Source organism: Pteronotus mesoamericanus, unplaced genomic scaffold (assembly GCF_021234165.1).
Source record: "Pteronotus mesoamericanus isolate MK-2021 breed Mesoamerican mustached bat unplaced genomic scaffold, CSHL_Meso_final contig_73, whole genome shotgun sequence".
NCBI classification, from domain to species: Eukaryota; Metazoa; Chordata; class Mammalia; order Chiroptera; family Mormoopidae; genus Pteronotus; species Pteronotus mesoamericanus.
In genome coordinates, this window is record NW_026555245.1 from 30,149,300 (window position 1) to 30,168,726 (window position 19,427).

At 42.2% G+C, this 19,427-nt stretch overlaps 1 protein-coding gene across 1 annotated transcript in view; it reads right to left on the reverse strand.

The window, feature by feature from the left end:
* TTC39B (tetratricopeptide repeat domain 39B) overlaps window positions 1–19,220 on the reverse strand; it is a 134,407-nt gene extending 115,187 nt beyond the window's left edge. Inside the window, 2 exon segments of the mRNA XM_054583176.1 lie at window positions 18,980–19,174; window positions 19,176–19,220. Coding sequence (XP_054439151.1) covers window positions 18,980–19,174; window positions 19,176–19,220 — 240 coding nt within the window.
* Window positions 19,221–19,427: the final 207 nt, after the last annotated feature.

Below are 19,427 nucleotides of genomic sequence, written 5' to 3' on the forward strand. Positions count from 1 at the left end.
TAAAACTCTGCTTCAGCATCTTCATTACTGGGTCTGCAGGGTGCAAACACCACTCCTACCTCCCCTCAAAGGATTAACATCAAAGCATGTTCTCTGTGAAACCTTAACTGACCCACAAAGCTCTTAGTCAAAAGGAAGGAAAGCCAATTGGGGCCCACACAATAGAGACAACTCACACTCAAAGTCCCCACATGGCCCCTGCAGGGAGCAAACTACAACCCTCTCAGTGTTTAAAAAGATCAGGCTATGGGCATAAATTCTCAAATACAGCAGACAGAAAAATAGAACATGGCACAGAGTTTACCTTCTGAATCTGCCCAGAAGATCGGCAAAATCTAATTTTGGGGGGATACACTTAGTAAAAAAACTGGAGGTTTTCAAACATTATTCAAATATAGTTTCTTAATTTTTAAAACTACAAGCCATAAAATTAGCTGCCAGAAGAAAAATTTGTGCCTTAGAATTTTTATTTTAAACATTCATCCTTTGAGATTGAAAATAATTTGACACACTCTCCAAATACAACTTTAATATAGTTCTATAGTTGCTTTTCTCCAGGGAAGTGCTCTAATATTACCCCCAAAAATTCTGTATTTTTTCTCAAAGCTTCTTATTTACCAAAAATCACATATCTGATAGTGCAAATTAGGTATGCAGAGGAACAGTCATTTCACTAGAAAGGATTACACTGAGCACATAAACACATTTTACTAAGCAACTATTACGAGTTGGTGAGTTAGGTTTTATTCAATGATACACTCAAACATTACAGTAATAATGTAGTACATTTTCAACATAGTACAGTTGGAAGTACACCTTTAGGCCTAAAGCTTTGATTTAGACCTCTCCGGGTCTGAATCAGGTCTACCCCTGACCCTCAGTGGGTCTCGCCCTTTTCATCCTCCACTTCCTGATATACAGAATGGGGATTTCCACCACCTCCCAAATTTTTGTGAGGATGCTAATGGGATAATGCCTATAACAAGCCTGACTCAAAACAGGCTCAATAAATAAAATTCCATAGGATAATAAATTCTCAGATGTGGGGTGAATCAGCGGACTCATGGAGCCACGATCCCCTGCTATACTCTTTCACACTGAAAATTCTGCATCTCCTCTTGCAAAAGAGAAAAGAGGCCAAATGTGGGAATATTTATAGCAAATAGGTACTCAAAAATGTTAACTGCCTTTACTTCTCCTACCTTAAAATGCCTTCACCGCTGATTTTTTAAGGCCCAGACCCTTCTTACTCAGTGGGTTACCCAGCACGATAAACAGAACTTATGGGCACAGAGCCCAGGGCCTCAGCTCAATGGGGAGCAGAGTGACCTGGCTCAGCCTTCTTACAGGTAAAGCAGATGGGTTGGCACAGGTACCATCCTCTACTCCAAATCCTGAATTCTCTGAATTAAACAGAAATCCTCCCCAATAAGGAAGCTGTCCATCACATGTGCTAAAATAAAATCCTCAGAAAAGGCTGGCAATCAGAGGGACTGCTGAATTATTCAGATTTAGAGTCATATCAGTGATACTAACTTGATCCTTGACAGGTAGTGTGTTAAATACCATGCAAAACAGTTCACAAAGTGATTCTTTGGAATTCCCAACAACTTCCAGCCAAGCACAGAGGAACCATGAGAATTAAAAAGAAACCACCAGATGTCACTCTCACAAAAAAACTATAACTAAATTAGACAGTTTTGCTTTAGTTTCCACTAACACATAGATTCATGTGTTTAAAAAAATGAAATGATTAACTTTATGAAGGAGGGGAAAATTTCCCTTCCTGTATTTTGTTATAAATATGGAATTGAGTTTCAACTTAAGGCAGGGATTAAGTTCTGTGGTCAATACTTAGGAGGAAAATCATATAGTCAAAAGTAACACTGAACAAATACTTTAAGCTGTCATTAAAATAGAATACAAATGGTTTTGGATATAACCTCATAGAGAAATGGATATGTACAAACATGAAACCTGTATAGTGATGTATGGTTGTTATCTAAAGTACACATGCAAAACAAGATTTTTACAATTGTGCGTTAAATTTTTTAACATAAATGAACAAATTATTTTACTACCCTGTACATATTCCAGTGCTACTATTTTTATGGTTGTAAAGTGAACCTTGGCAATCACTTAATACGTCAAGCAATTCTGTCCTCTAGTGCCAACCCTACATAGTCTGTAATTAGCAGGGGAATATGTAGGGCATACCATTTCTGCAGGATAATTTTACACAAAACAGACAGCAGCAAACAGAACCAAGATACGGTTTTAAACTGTTTTCTTTGGAAACGATCACTAGTAAAGTTATTTTAAAATTAAAATGAACAGAGTTTATAGCTTCTTCCTATGAATAAACAGATATAGGTTCCGTTTATTAACACCCAAGCACTATGATGGACGCTTAGATGTTTATTTCTAATTAAAAAACAAACATAAAAAGTAAGCATTTCACCTCTACTATTACTACTACTACTGTGGTCTGATGATAATAATAACAAAAAATAATAACAACTGGTAACCCAATTGAGTGCCAAAACTGCTCTAAACCCTTACATTCATTAACTCGCTCAATCTTCATAATGACCCTATAAAATAACACTGTTATATCCAAATAAGGAAACTAAGACTCATAAAGATTTAATTAACTTACCTATCATCCCATAGATGAACCTCAGTTTTTCCAACTGTACAACTGGAATAATATCACTTGATTTACCACATTGTTGTATGTTTAAATGAGATAATGTATTTAATGCCCCAGCATAGTGTTAACAAAACTAACAGGCAATTTCTTTTGTTATCAACAAAGTGGTCTCAGAGCTAACAGGCTGTAGTGCAGCCTATGGATGAGCAAAAAGAAACCTCTTGCACCATCTTGTTTGATCCTCAAACTTTCCAGTTATCACAGAAAACTGGCAGAGACAGCATTCCCTTACTTGTAGCTCTGCTCCAAAGTGAATGTCTTAAAAAGAGAATACAGAATCTTGTCTCTTACGTGAGTGCTTGGTAGAGGCAGTTCCCAAAATCTAAGGCTACATACAAAGGCAACCTCAAACTGAGAAAGCCCTCAATGCAGGAAAGACAAGGTAAGGGGACTTGAGCTCACATGCTCAGAATCAGCCTGCCTGGGTTCAAATCCCAGTTTCACCACTCACTAGCTTTATGATCTTGGGCTGTTTTTCTTCTTTGTGCCTCAGTTCTTCATCTCAGAGGTATGTCCACAGATGAAATGACATGTGAAAAGCACATAAAACAAAGCACTGGGTACAAAACATTAGTAATTACCACTTTCATTGCTAAGACTTAAATCCCCTAGGGGCACTGGTGAGCACTCAGTGCTGCAGGCTGGAGAAGGCGGGGTAGCAGACAGAGCACAACACTTGGCTCTAAAGAATCTGCCTCCCTTGGCTGACACATGCCAGTGCCCCCAAACAGATCCGTCCACCACCAGAGGTCAGCAAGCGACACCCCATGGCCCACACCCAGCCTGCTGCCTGTTTTTGTAAATAAAGTTTTACTGGAACACTGTCACACGCCACACTTAAACATTGTCTGGGGCTGCTCTCCTGCCACAACCCCAGAACTGCGTAGTTGCAACTGGCCTTTTCCATAAAAAGTTTGCCTACCTTTGCACAAATGGATGAAACACTGAATTTTCTTCCCTAACCCAACTGGATGTTTTGAGAATAGAGGGAGAAGCATATGTGAATAATCTATAAAATAGGAATTTATTTTTAAAAATACACAGCCTTCAACCTTTAACTTGAAGGGTGAAATAATGCTAAGAAAATGGTATAGAGTCCCACCGTCAGATTCATCACTTCTTAACTCTGTGTGGCCTTGGGTAAGTCACTTAGTTTCTCTAAGATTCATATTCATTACTGTAAAATAAAGATAACAATAATACCAAACTTGTGGGGTTAAAAGAATTAAATGAGAATTAAATTAAATTATATGTAGGGTTGGCCATGGTGACTGGTCCATGGTAAGTACTCAATCATGTGAGCTCTCCCTAAATTATTACTTTCATAGTTATTACTTCAGGGAAAAGTTGTATGTCCAAACACTGGGCCACTCAGGCAGTACTTCCTTCTCAGAGCATCTGCCCTCATGGGAGTGACAGGCACCAGCAAAGCAGAGGTGCCGAGAACTACATTCTTTTCTTTGGGGGTGCATTTATTGCATGTAAATTAAGCCTTGATAAAGTTGGTTTTTAAAAGAATCTGGAAAAAATAAGCATTGAAAAACAAATATGAAGTATTAAAAATATGGATGTTGATGATACCATAATAATGGCTAACACTCTATAGTGCTCTCGTGTGCCAGGCCACATGTTCCATCAGGCATATCCGTGAGCACCAAGCACAGAAGCTGTCCATGGCAGCTGCAGCAACAATGCTGCTTCAGAAAATGAATAAATAACAAATTAATAGATCCAGAAACACACTAACGTACCTTAATGGGCAGAAAATTATTGTCCAGAGTATATAAAGAACCTACTGGGCAATAATAAATAGACAACCAAAAAGAACAACAGAGACGGGGTGTAAAGAGACAGTGCACCAAAGAAGAAATCCAACAGCCAATAAATTTGGAAACGTGCACGTAAAAAAGTGGTATTATACTGTCCATGGGATCAGCAAAACTTTATAAGACTGATAATATACCTATAATTGGCAGAGATGCTAGAAAGTGAACATAAACTGTTGCCTCTGTCTACTTAGAAGTCAGTCTGGCATTATCTATAAAAAAACGTATGTGCTATATATATTTACACAGCAATATTGCTTCTAGGATCCTATACATTAAAATACTTACACACATGCATAAGGATCAATCTATTATAATACATATCGTTTGGGGTAAAAAATTAGAAACTGCACAAATGATCTTCAATAGGGAAGTAGTTAAATAAATTATTGTATAACTATATTACCCAATTCTCTTTAGTCATTATAAACAGAATTAAGCAAATAATGGAAACATCTATAAGATATGTTAAATGAAAAGCCTAGGCCTAGAAAAGGCATATGGTCTAAGATCCCATTTATATTAATAAAAACTCTTAATGCTGATTTCTCCAGGAGAGGGAAGAAGGAAATGGTAAAGGAAGAGATCATGTTTGGCTTCTGAATGATTTAAATCTTTTACCACAATAATGCTTTCATGTATTACTCATTTAATGTTTTAACAAAAAAAGAATGAACAATTTGAACAATATAAAAAGCTTAAAGTATTACTTCGAGAAAAGCAGATCCAATATACCTCAAGCATGTAAGAAAGGTGACATTTCAACTGAATTTATTTTATCACCCAAATCCCTTCATGCCCCATATAAATGAAGAGCACTTTGAGTTCCTATCAGTAAAACTTAAAAGAAAAACATCTTTTAAAAAATCGTTTCATTTAGAAATAATTTCAAACTGAAAGAGAAGTTACCAGAATGAGAACAGTACAAAGAACACCAAGTCATTTATCCAGATTCATCTATTGTTAACATTTTGGCCCATCTGCATTATAATCTGCTCTTTCCTCTCCCTTCCCATCTCTCTTACCCTTTTCCATACAGCTACTTAAATAATATTTTTTTTTTAAACCACTGGGGAGTAAATTACAGGTATTGTGTCCCTTTATCTCTAAATACTTCAGCATGTGTTTCCTAAAAATAAGGATATTCTCTCATATAACCATAGTTCAGTTATCCACTTCAGTAAATTTAACTACTTTAAACTATTGTCCATATTCCAATTTTGTCTATTAACCCAACAATCTTTCCTTAAAGCATTTTCCCCCTTGCAGCACAGGAGCTAACCTCAGGCCCTACACTGCACTTAGTTGCCACGTCTCCTTGGCCTCCTTTAATCTGGAACTTTTCCACAGCCATTCTTTGTCTTTAATGACACTAACATTTTTTTAAGAATACAGTCCTCTTCTCCTTTTTTTAAAAATAGAACCTTCTTTAATTAAAGTTCCTCCATTGTTTCTGCATGATTAGATTCAGGTTATACTACTAGCGAAGGGACACTGTGTCCTTGTCAGGTCATTTATATCTGGAGGCAGAGATATCCAGCCCCCACTGGTGATGTTAATTTTGACTATCTGGTCAAAGTGTTGTCCAATTTCTCCACTTCATAGTTACTATTTTTGTCTTGCAAATAATAAGGAATCTGTGGTGAGACAGTCAAAGGCCAGGTAAATATCATGCTCCTCACCCAAATCTGCCCTAGAATCAGCACTTCTGATGATGGCTGCCTGACTTCAGTCTTTACCGTGACAGCTCAAAACTGACTTTCCAACTCCAGCACCCCGCCCTCCGCCCCCACCCCCACACCTTTATCAGTCGGCCTTTGGCATTCTACAGAAAGTGAAAGCCCCCCAGTCTCCCCCACTTATCTATCCAGTTATATCATCAATATGGATTTCAAGGATTCCTATTTTTTTAAATGGTCTATAATACATTACTGTCCTTAATTATTTTCATGCTCAAATTGTCACAAATTTGGCCTAGGCCCCTTTTAAATTTCTCACTATCCCTGAGCAAATTCTAATAATAGAACCTGATTATTATGAAAATTCTGTTTGCCAAAGAATCTTACAAGGTTAAGGCATATCTAAACTTCAGCAATAAGACTCAATTATTTTTCTGATTCCCCTAATGAAAACTGAGATATGTAGCCACTGACTTACAAACTTGACCCACCAATATGCATTACACAATTTACTTAATTAAAATAAGAGTGTAGTGAAAATAAAGAACTGCCAACATTAAGCAGAAATAGCTAGAGACAATTAGAGACAACAAAACAAGTCAGCTGTAATACAGTTTTTCTCAATCGCAACAGAAATTTGAGGAACTTTAGCATAATTCACAGAGACAGGAGCTCCTGTGAACCTAACAGATTTGTAGCTGTAGCGGAAGTGGGTTGACTCAGTGAGAATTAGGTTACACCCTTTAAGATATACCTGTGGGAGATCCAGAAGGCTGAGGTCATTTACCTGCCCCCTTCTGACTTTTCTTGCCATCAAACAAGGCTGAGGAAACTAGGGTTGTTTCAACAGCAGTGCCGCAGCATCCATTCTCCACCTCCCTGCATACAAAAAACAGCGGCGGAGGAAGCGTCTCGATTTCAGCTTCCGGATCCCTGAATCACAGTTACTGCAAAGTGCTGTGAATTCTCATTTGTAGAATCACCAGCCACAGAATATGAGCACCTCCCCTAGTGGGTCTGTTCTGGATGGGACTGGGGGTCATTCCTGGAGGCCCAGCCTAGAACCACTCCTTCTGCCTCTCCGTGCATTTTGTAAACACCTAATTCCCTTCTTAAACTCTGCTGATTTAAACTACCTGCAGCAGTTTCAGCTTCCTGCACTGAAACCTGATGGAGACAGATGACAGAGAAAAAAAATAAACAAGTTAATATAGAGTGTGATCACACCTAAGGGGAAATAAACAGGATGCGTAATAGAGAAAAGACTGACTTTGAAGATGGAACCTGAGGACAGCCACACTTGGAACCTGATCTTTAAAGGACGGACGGAAAGTTGAGAAAGAGCCAGTCATGTGAAGGGCTGAGGAGGCCTGCCAGGCTGGGGAAACAGCTCTGCAGGGGCTCTACGGTGGGAATGAACTGGGCACGTCCAGGAAACCTGCCGGCAGCTGGGTGACTACAGCAGAGGGAACAAGGAGAAGAAGGGCAGGAAATGTACTGGAGAAGACAGGCAAAAGCCAGACCACGTTGCCCACAGGAAGTAGTGTGGGTTTTATTCTAAATGTTACAGAAAGCCACTAACCAGAGTTAAGCAGGGGAGTCCCCTCTATGGATGTCTGTACATGAGCACTTAAGCTACAGAATGAAGAGTGGACTGCAGAAGGCAGAGGGGGCTGGTAAGCTAGTTAGGCTGCTCTCCCAGGACCTCGAGCGTGAGACGGCGCAGTCGTGGATTGTGGAGCTGGTAGGGAAGATGGACAGAAGGAAGCTGTATGCAGTAAAAAGCCATGTTCTGCAGGTGGTTTCAACAAGACTAGCTCATGACAGATGTGGAGGGGGAAAAAAAGTTCTATTGAGGGGAACAGAAAGGGAGAATGAGGCAAGGGGAGAGCTTTTTTTGGTTGAGCAATGCTATTTTAAATTGTCCCCCCAAAGCCTCGTGTTTGCTCTTGAAATAATTATGGGAAGGACTATTGTCTCCAAATTGCCACAAAGGAAATGTAATGCTTTACAGTCTTTAACAAAGATAGGAATTCACTTGTCCCTCAGCAGAGCCTAATCTACTGTCAAGTGAAACCTACTTCCCTGGACCTGCAAACCTAAAGTTCTAACTTGGACCAGGCTTGTGCATATCACAAAGCAGACTCTTACATAAGTTAAAATGTAACTTTACATAACCACATGAACCACAAAGGGAAGTAAAAGCAGGTAAAGTTTAAGAAAAAAAGATTCTTTCTAAGCTAGTAGATTTTACTTTTTAAATTTCAAATATAATTAGCTATATGATTAGACTTGAGGAGCCTCACACCCTAGTAAAGCCATCCCTAGTATTTATGAAACCAGAAGAGGTTTGCTTTATGTCTGATGAAGAAGAACTCCATGACTCTCAATTTCTCTATTTTGAAAAGTTGGGAGGAAAACCAAGTGTCATTGTTACTAAATAAGCACATTATTAGAAATGTGAATACTTCAGGCTTCTGGAAGCATTAAGTGTATGAATAGATTATAATCATCCTCATTTTGTGAGCGCTCCCCCGCTAGGCTGAGTTATTTCACTTAGCCCCACTGCAGGAGTCAGGAAGCTGTGGCTCCAAGTGCCCTGCCCTTGGTTACCTGTCTTGAGCCAGTTCTCCCAAAGGACACCTACCACTGTTTGTATTTTTAAAACAAAACCTCCCTCCCCAAACTAGCTCTTAAATTAATATCAGCAAATGAATATTTAAAATCAAGATGTTCAATATAGCTAGTTGCAGCATTTGATACACTCTTACTATGACTCTTTCCTGCCCTGTAAAATGCTAGCCATCTGAATATACTGATACAAAGCAAAATATATACATAGTTGCTACTCAAATTAATGGTTGCAACGAAGCATTTATAATATGGCAGGCACCAGGTGCCAGGGCTACACAAAGGGACTCTATCAGGTGGGCATCAGAATCCCCATTTGACTGATGAGAGAATGAAGTTCACAGAGAAATTAAGTAACTTGTTCAAAGTCACAATGCCAGCAAGTGGCAGAACCCAATGCTTGCTGATGAATACGAACACTCTTCTGCTTAAACAGATGGCCCTAAGAGCCCATATTTACCACTCGCTTTGGTGGTAAGTGGTTTCCCCTCTTCCTTCAGGGAGGGAAAGGTTTAAGAACTGCAAATTTGCAGAGCTGACCCAGCTGGAGGCCTAGGATTAGCCTGAAAAGTATCTTTATTGTCAGCTGTCAACATCCTACATCCTTAATAATAGTGCTAAGAGACAACATTTGCACTCCACATGCTAAACACGTTATAGGGCTTTAATCCTCACCGAAACCCTCAGAAGAAGGTTCTGTTATCTCCAATTACAGATGAAGAAACTGAAACTTAGAGATATTAATTTATCCAAGGTTGTATATGAAGGAACACATATATCCATCTGACTACAGAACTTGTGTGATACCACTTCATGGAACGCGCCAAATAGATTTATATTTTCCCCCAGTTTTTGATGCTTACATGAGTATTAAAGAAATAGCGAATTCATAAGGCTTACAACACTTTATAAACAAACTTACATATAGCCCTAGAAATCACCTAGCACATGGGTCAGCAAACATTTTCCATGAAGGACCAATAACTATTTAGGCCATGCAGGCCATACGATCTGTGTCCCTACTACTCAGTGCTGCCACTGCAGTGCGAAAGCAGCCATAGGCAACATCTAAATGAACAGGCATCACTGTGTTCCACTACAACTTTATTTACAAAAATAGGCAGGAGGGAGGCAGGCCACATTTGGCCTTCCTGTGAAGTATACTGTCCCCTGACTCAGTGGAAAGGCCTCCGTATGTAGAGTTAGAGCACTTGGCTGATAACCCTGATTCTGTGCTTGGGCCAGCTGAGTGACCTTGGGCCCATCACTTCCTGACTGTTCCTAGGATGGGTACTTCTGCAGAATTTTCTTCTCAATTGACTGAAAAAAATCAGGTGAAACCATATTTGGATACACTAAAACATTTGTGGCAGATTCTTCATCAAACCCATAAGAACAGTAAGAGCAATACCTTAATATAAAGCATAAGGGAAAAGAGAAGTGGCTTTTGAGTACTTCTGTGTGCCAGGTTCTTTGTAAAATTGAATCTTAGTTCACCCTCATCGTCAAATATTCCCGTTTTATTAATGAAGAGCATTAGACTAGTCAACTAGCACACCCAAGGTCACACAGTAAATGAGAAGCCAGGATCTGAACCCAAGCTGGCCACCCCTCAGAAGCGCAATACTGCTCTGTGCTAGGGCTATTAATACTTGGTTATTGATTTTGCACAAACGATGACACAGGAGTGCTTCTGAGAGAGGGCTCTGGAGTTAGGCTTCATTCCTTCATTCTCTCTTCAGGACTCTCTCACTCTGTCATTTATCTTGCCCGCCTCCTCTGAAAAAGATCATACCCCAGTTGGCCTGAAAAACAATGTGAGAATCTGAGGTTTGTTTCCTTTAGTTTTAAGTGGAAGGATTGTGACTCATGAGCAGAAAAAAAGACCAGGAACCCAAGAACTCTAGGAGAAAAGGGTCTAAGGAAACAGGAAAGGGAAAAAGGAAGATTGAGGCACCCCTCAGAGAAACCCTGACTGGTCCTGCTGATCACACCACAGGGGTAGTGGGTCAGAGTGCTTCTGTATTTTAAAACTTACCCAAGGGTAAGAGTCTATGTGATGAAACATAAGCCTATGGAATTACGCAAACATGTCTGACTCATCTGTCTTCTTAACCACTGCATTGCAGTGTACAGTCATTAGTTAAGTCTATACTTTGGAAATGCAGTTGGGAAAGGAGAAAGCAAAACCAAAGAAATGTTACCATCATTGCTTCCTTTATCAAAAGAGAGAGAGAGAGAGAGAGAGAGAGAGAGCGCGCGCGCACCCTGGCTGGTATGGCTCTGTACTGAGCGCCAGCCTGCAAAGCTAACGGTCGCTGGTTCAATCCCAGGTCAGGGCATGTGCCTCAGTTGTGGGCCAGGTCCCCTGTGGGGGGTGTGCAAGAGGCAACAACACTTTAATGTTTCTCTCCCTCTCTTTCTCCCTCCCTTCCTCTCTAAAAATAAATAAAATCTTTTTTAAAAAAAAGAGAAAGAAAGAAAAGCAAACACATTCCACAAATATGGGAGTATACATGGGGTTGGTTCTCTGCTGTCCAAAAAAAAAAAAAAACCCAAAAAAAAAAACACCCAAACTCCTTAGCTAAGGGTTCAAGGTTTATCTCAACCTGCTGGAACACACACAGCACTGCTCTCCTGCCTCAACCCCCTAATTCTTGCACACTCTGCTCCAGCGCACCAGCCTCCTTCATGCTTCATCCACGCCTGAGCATGTTTCCTCTGCTGCTGCCTCTGTCTCCTGGAATGAAGGTGTGATCCATTCCATCACCGCCTGCTGAAATTCCACCCCTCAGAGTCCAGATCAAATGTCACCTTCTAGATCACAGACGTCAAAAGTGAGAAGAACTTCAGAAACAGATCATTATATCAATTCCTTCGCATCACCTATAAGGAAACCAAGGCCCACACGGGTTAAGTCACACAGCTGCGCAGCTGCACACTGAGTCCTGACCTGGGTGGGGACATGCCCTAACCAGGATGCCTCAGTGGCAGCCCTGTGAAAGCTCTCTTCTTCTAGGAGCACCAGGGCGGCTTACGGCCTCTCTGGACTCTGCCCTGCACTTCAGAATAGAGTTGTTTATTGGTGTCCACATTCCTGACCATCTGCTGCAGATGGGCCATAACCATTCATCACCCATCATGTTATCCCAGTAGCTACCCTTGCGTACTCTGGGCCTTCAGTGAGCTGTTAACAGTCGCTGGACAGACAAAACAAAACACCAGAAAACCATGTGCCTCTCCACCTCTGGTGTAGTCTCCCTCCAACTCGCCACCATGCACTGCCAGAGAGAGCTACCTACCTACAGTGCTGATCTCTCCACATTTCTCCTCAGCTTAAAACTTCAAATACACACACTGTGATAGCCACATTTTGGCATGAAAGATGTGGAATGGCCCTTCCAGCCTTCCAGTATTGTTCCTTGTCACTCAGAGTACTGCAAGCTCTCCCTCACCTCCATATCCTATTATGCTTGCTAGTTCCTCTCCCTGAGAGAAACTTCAAGCATTCCTCCATGTCCAACTCTTTTCTAAGGACTAGTTATCCTGCAAGACCGAGAATTTCTTTAAAAAAAGAAAAAAGGCTTTTTCCAGGAAACCATCCCTGACTACCCATCTCCCCCAGTGAGGTGTCCTCCTCTGGGCTCCCAAAGCACCCTGGGGTCCCTCCTCAGCAGTTCCCAGCATGGAGTATTACTCCTATTTGTCTACACATCTGTCCCCATCCCCAATTAGGCCACAACTTAGGATGAGAGCTACACTTGCTTCTCCAGGACCTCCCACAAAATCCAACACATTAAGTTCATTAAAATCAATAATTCTTCTTACTTACTAGCTACATACACTCAGACCCAACAAATAAATACATATGATATATATTATTTCACAAAAATATTTAAAAACATGTAGGAGATATATATGTCAGAATAATATCAGCAATACATTCAAGGGGACATGTCCCCAGATCTCAGCAGAAAAACATTTACTACATACCCACAGTCTTTAAATAAAGAACTTAAGATGAATAATGGCATGATGAATGGCCAGGCATTCAGCACCTCAGGTGTGGAGACCTAACCAATTCAGCCAACTAGGCAGAGTGGCTCTGAGTACATGACCAATTTCCACTAAGCACATGTGGAAGAGGAGAGCACTGGGGATCAACAAAGGCTTGACAAAGGAAAAATCTCCCCAGGAAGCCTCACAAGTACCCAAAGAGTCCCCAGGTACTCAACCTCTGGTAAGTGAGCACAGTGGCTTCAGGAGACCCCCTTGAGATGGCCGCTGGGGCACCTGCAACTGGGGGCGAGGGAGCTGTCAACAGACGGCTGGATGGAAACCCTGAGCCTCACAGAATTCACAATATCAGATTCATACTGCAGATAATTAGTAACAGCATCCAAGGGCAGGGAACTAAGTAAGATAAGAAGGTAAATCAGCTGACTCAAGGAAGAACTAATGCCTGCCTAGAGAAGCATACATGCATCACTGGACTTGAAAGAAAGGAAGAGTGTTTCCAGGCATGGAAGGAGAGAAGGGGAAAATATGGGCATCCCAAAAACAGATGGGATTTCAAGAAATTCAAGATTGAACACTTCAGGAAAACTGCCCATTTGTTAAACTGAGCAGGAGTTGAGGCCGATGGTAAGCTGATATTATTTTCCTCTCTCTAACCTGCACGATCAATTATAAACACTTTTTTGATTTCACCCACCCATAAAAAATGGTCATGCTCCCTCACTGAGTCACAATGAGCCACAGGGCTGAGTCTCTTCTGCGCGAGGTCTGTCCCCATCCTCTACACCCAACTAAAAAGGTGACAGGATTAAACCATCTGCTTCTCCTAAGGCAACAGCACCACCACCCAGCCACACAAGAATCGCTGAACAGCTAGCTCCTCCCCGCTTGCTTCCTTCCCTCTCCTTGCAATGGACTCTCAGAAGCTGCCCCAGGCCAATCCCTCCTCTGTGTTCTCACTGAGAAGTCCCTTCACTCTGGCCTCCTCTGCAATTCCACAGCCTCCGCTCCACTCCAGTCCTGACCGCCTCCCACATTAACTGTTAAAACAGCCTCTTGCCCTTCCTGCTGCCACCTCTACAGTCCGTGTCTGGCCACATCAACTTGGCCTGATTTATCTTCCTAAAATAAATAACCTATCACATTTTCCTCATTAAAAAACCTCCATCACAAGGATGTAAAGTACAGCATAGGGAATATAGTCAATAATACTGTAATTACTATCTATGGCGCCAGGTGGGTACTGGAAATATCAGGGGGAACACTCTGTAAAGTTTATGACTGTCTAACCACTATGCTGTACATCTGAAACTAATACAAAATAATACTGAATTTAAAAAATAAATATACTTTCAATTCAAAGAAAAGAAAAAAAAGATTCCCCCATTTTTAGGAGCTATAACCCCAGACTCCTTAGCATGACATTCCAGACACTGTACCACATGATCCAAACTGGCCTGGCAGCTCAGCCCTCACCAGCTCTCCTCCTCTGGCTGAATGCCCTGCTGAGCCCAGGTGTGCTCTCATTCCCACCCATCTCAACGCCACCCAGGCCAGAGCCTTAGCCCACTTGCTCCTCCCAGCACAATCCTGCTCACCCTTCAAGCCCCTAAATACCATCTGTTCTTTCAAGTCTTTGCCAGCCCCTCAATTAGGATGGTCAACCATCGCTTTTTGCACCTGCTGTCCTAGGGCGATTACTGAAAGCACGCCATTTACTCTCCAATGTCCTTTTATGACGAAAAATTATATGGGCCTCTTACCTAAAAGCTACCCTGGCCCAAAGAGAGAAGTAGCTATTTGTGTAACTGTGTCTTTTGCTATCGACTGTTCCTCCAGGACAATAATGCTGTCTTACCTCAGTGTGTACTTCCAGCAGCTAAAGACTACTAGCACCTTAAGACGTGCTCAAGGAACACTGGTGGAATGAAAGGGTGAAGCAATTCTAAAAAAAATTGTAGCAATCAATCTGATCTAAATTTCACCTAAAATTCCAAAGAAAAAGTTTTCTAAATCAGAATTAGACCTTAAAAATCATGAACCAAAAAAGCAGTTCATGGAAACATTTGTCACATAAGCCATTTCCTTCCCTAATCCAGTGTTTCTCAACTTTTTCTCATTATTGTCCCCTAAGAAGCCTTTTTAGACTTTTCCTAACTATACTCCCCCATGAAATTTTAATAGCAGAGATATATCTGTACTTTATACAAAAATGAACACATACAGTTTATACTTTTTGTTCAATAATGGATTTGAATGACTAAATAAAAATTTTAAGTTAAATTAAAATTTTAAAACGATTAACATTTAACTTTATAACTGTATTTACTAACTTTCAATGGAATTTTAATATAAAATATATCAATTTACATATGCAAATTACCCATTTCTGCCTAATAGAAATTAAACCAAATTTTTAAGACATTCAAAACCTGTTATTTTTCCAGAGAAGATAAAACAATTAAAAATTATCTTATTAAAAGTTATTTTAATGAAGTTAACTTTTGTTTCATATGAGAAAATAATTTTTAACTAGCTGCTAGATATTCATTCAGATATTGCCAATATTGTCTCTTTTTAGTATTTCTTGACATAATTATTGGTGGACTGAATAATTTTAATAGGATTAAATTAAAAAATATAAACAAACTATTTTTATCTGATTCTCAAATCCCAAATCTACAAAAGCACAGAGGGCCAAACATAAGCAACAAAGGCAGCTAACGGTAGCCAATAAGTATGAGGAGTTCACCAAGAGAGATACAATTCCAAGATCAAGCAACTGATGGTCCCTCCAACCACAGTTATTTATTTGCCATAGGTATGTAGTGTTGACCTTGCATAATTTCTGTTTACCTTTCATGAAACTGATGTCATGTTGCTTCTGTAACTCCCAAGAAAACACAATGAGGTAAATCTAAATGTTAAGAAATAAGAATTTGTTAACCAAGCCTTGAAGGACCACACACCATTGTAAAATCTAAGATGTTTTGGTCCCCCTCCAGAACCAATGTTTGCCTCCCTTGAGGTTATAAGTTCTGACCTCTGTAGTCTCACATTTATCCTCCTGGAAAAGAAAAATTAAAAAAACATCAATTTACCAAAGATAACACCATATCCCAACCCTGGCTGGTGTGGCTTAGTGGATTGAGTGCCAGCCTGCGAAAAGGGTCACCAATTCGATTACCTAGTCTAAGGCACATCCTGGGTGGTGGGGCAGGTCCCTAGTAGGGGGCATGCAAGAGGCAACCACATACTGTTTCTCTCCCTTTCTCCCTCCTTTCCCCTCTCTAAAAATAAATAAGTAAAATCTTTTTAAAAAATAAATAAACACCATATCCCACAGCTACCATGAGAGCTCTTATACTACAATCATCTCTTTGGTTACCTTGGAAAAAAAAGGGATCCCCATATTCTTAGCCCTTCTCCCAAAATGAAGCCCCGCTCCTCTCCAAAAGCACAGACTTTTAGAGCTGGAAGAATACTTAGGGCTCATGCAAACACTCCTTTATATGAGGAAACTTAAAAGAGCCCTAACAGATTGAGAGGCATGCTCAAAGTCACCAGTTACGGACAAGGTACTTGTCTGCCGGGTTCACTGTTGTGTCTCCAGGCTAGCACCAGGCTTGGCACATAAGATATTCAGATGTTTGCACACATAATGGATGAATGGCTATGGAGCAAATTAGTAACAGAGCTGAGAGCCCAGTTCACCTAATTTCTAAGCTACTACTTTTCCAACTACACCACTTTGCACTTTGTACTACTTTTCCAATTATACCCTTTTACATCTCTGGAATAGCAAAGAGTGGCCACAAAGGCTATCGAATATATATTAAGCATTAAACTTCCCAACTGAAATAAGCTATTTTAGTCCACATAACCTGTAAAGTTGAAGAGCATGGTCTTGTTCACTCACATGTAAGGCACTTCGGCCCACTGAAAGTTAGGGACTTTCTACAAATCAGGGCACTCAGTCTATAAAGATACCCATTCTAACTTGCTTACCTTGCCTTGAGCTCTTTTCTCAAGTTCTTGTACACGTTGTATCTCCCTACCCAGACAAGAACCCTAGAGAGCCAAAACTGTGACTTCCCTTTCTAAGGCAACTACCAAGTTTGAGCAGAGAGCAAACGTTTAACAAATGTTGGTAAAATTTACACCAAAGGAAATGGTGCACCATGAGGTACACTCTTCTTCAGTCATTCATTCAACAAATAGGTATTCTCAAGTATCTGCCAGGCACTATGCTGCTCTGAAATCTAGCTTCCCCCACAGCATTAGGTCTTCTCTCTAGCTAATGCACCTCAAGACATCAGTTCATCTTGCTGGCAATGGGCATAGCTAGCTTGGCCACAAGTCTCAATATGCCCAGGACAGTCCCAGTTTACACCTATTGTCCCAGTGTTAATTATTAATAGCATCCTCTTTCTCTCTCAAAAATACCCTGGTCTAGACAATTATATAGTCCTAGGTGTAGCAATTTTTTTTTCCAACAAGCAAACTAGGGATTCAACATTTCACTCCACATTTACTAGCTACTCCTGGTCTTGTCTCCTAATTTATAACATGGGCATAATACTGATTAAACTAAACACAGGGAAGCAACTGAGGAAAAGGCTGGAACATCAGATGGAGACCACACTGCCCAGAGCCTTGCATGCCAGGTACATGGACACTTAATTCAGTATACAACAGGGAGCCATAAAAGCTTTGGAGAACTAGAGCTGAATGTATGGTCAAAGCACCATGAAAGTGTTACTACCTTTATTACAGAGAAGAATTAAGAAATGAAAAACAGCTGGATCTGTGACAACCAAAACGAGAACCTAAAGCTATGAAGATAGTCATAGATGAAAACAGCAATAAATGTAATATTTCATCATTTGTTCTTTCAGGTAGTTCTAAAGTTTCAACAATAAATAGATGCAGTTGAGCAAGCTCTAGTTCACTGGTCTGTGGTCTTGGTGCCTTAATTGCAAGGCACAAGCTGTAAGGAAGGTTCTGGACCACCCATTTTCCCCTCTTGTCTGCCAGTCGTGTAAAGGAGCTGTAGTTCGGTTTTTGTTTTATTTTCATTTTAAGGGCTACATTTAAAACAGTGTTGTTCATTGTCAGGAGTTTCCCGACATTGAGGAAATGGATGGGAATCTTAAGCCGCCTTCTCCAGATCTTCCACTATTGCATCATTTTAAACTAAGCTTCTCAGGCGGCGACTTGCAAAATTCAAGGCAGGTAAAATGGCAGCAGCCCCAGCAGCAGCTGTGGGTACTGCTGCGCTGCCGCGGGCCTCAACTTCAAGCTCAAGAGAGAGCGCCTCGCCGGAGCTGCCAAGTGCTGAAAAGAAAAGCCGACAAATCAACAGGTCCAGCGCGCCCGCCCGAAGGTGCCCAGACTGGGGCGGGCCGGCCAGAGGAGGAAGTGGCTAATTAAACACTGCTGAGACGATAGGATGCCCGTTCTCATAGCGCCTTCTCTCTAGACCACCGACCCTGGGGACCTGCTCGGGAAAGGCCCGGGCCCAGTGGATGGAGGGGACAGCACCAACTCCGGGGCGGCTGCGGCGGTTCCCTCAAGCTCCGGCCCCCTCGGCAGCCCCTGCCCTGCCAGCCTGTGCAGACACCCCTGGGGCTCCTTCCTTCTCTGGTTGTCCCCCACTCTCATAGACTGTAAACCTTTCGGTTCTGACACCAGGAGATTTCCGTAGAAGGTGAGATTCCCAGCTCGAGACACGACTATACAAACGCCGGATGGCCAGTGTCGGGACTTCGGGGTCAGACTTCATAAAGCCTGGAGTCGCTGAAGAGGCTCCGAACAGCTCAGTGCTGCGGGACCTGAGCTACCCGGCCCTCGCACCCATCCCGCAGAACGGACAAAGTATCCTCCATCCCCATAACGCCCCGAACCTTGGCGCCGCCTCCGCTCCGAGCGCCGCGCAGACCCTCCTCACTCACGCGCAACAAACCTCCCAAGGACGGGTACACCCACCCGCAGCCCTAGCCTCTTCCTCCAGGAGAGGGGCTGCCTGTCCCAAACTGGGACCAAGTGGGCGGTACCTTGGCCATCCCCCCGGGGATCCAGGGGCAGTGCCCGCAATCCCCACCGGCCAGTACCTCGTCCGCTTCCAGCTCTGCTCCGTTGCCTACGAGCGCCATGTTCCTGCTCCGCTTTCCGCCACCCAAAAACCAAGCAGGGAGCTTAGAGAGAACCTCGTTTTTCCGTTCCCGGCTCAGACCAGAGCCAGTGTGGGAGGAAGAGGGCAGCCCCGCCCTCCCTCCGGATCTCGGGCGGGGCCAGACCCCAGCTAAAGCGCTTTCCCCGCCCCTGGCGCCCGCAGACCTGCCTAGCATCCATTTCCCCTAGGGACGCGGGGCCGCCCTCCTCGCCGTAAGCTCCGCCCCGCACAGGCCTCGCCCCGCCCTCCCACGAGGCTCAGACTGGTTCAGCCAACCAGATTCCTGCAACGAGTCTCTGCCCCTGGCCGGCATCCGCCTTGGACCCGCGTGGGCGGGGTCATCCAGTGGGCGGAGTCACCTCGCACCACGGGACTTTGCGGGTTGG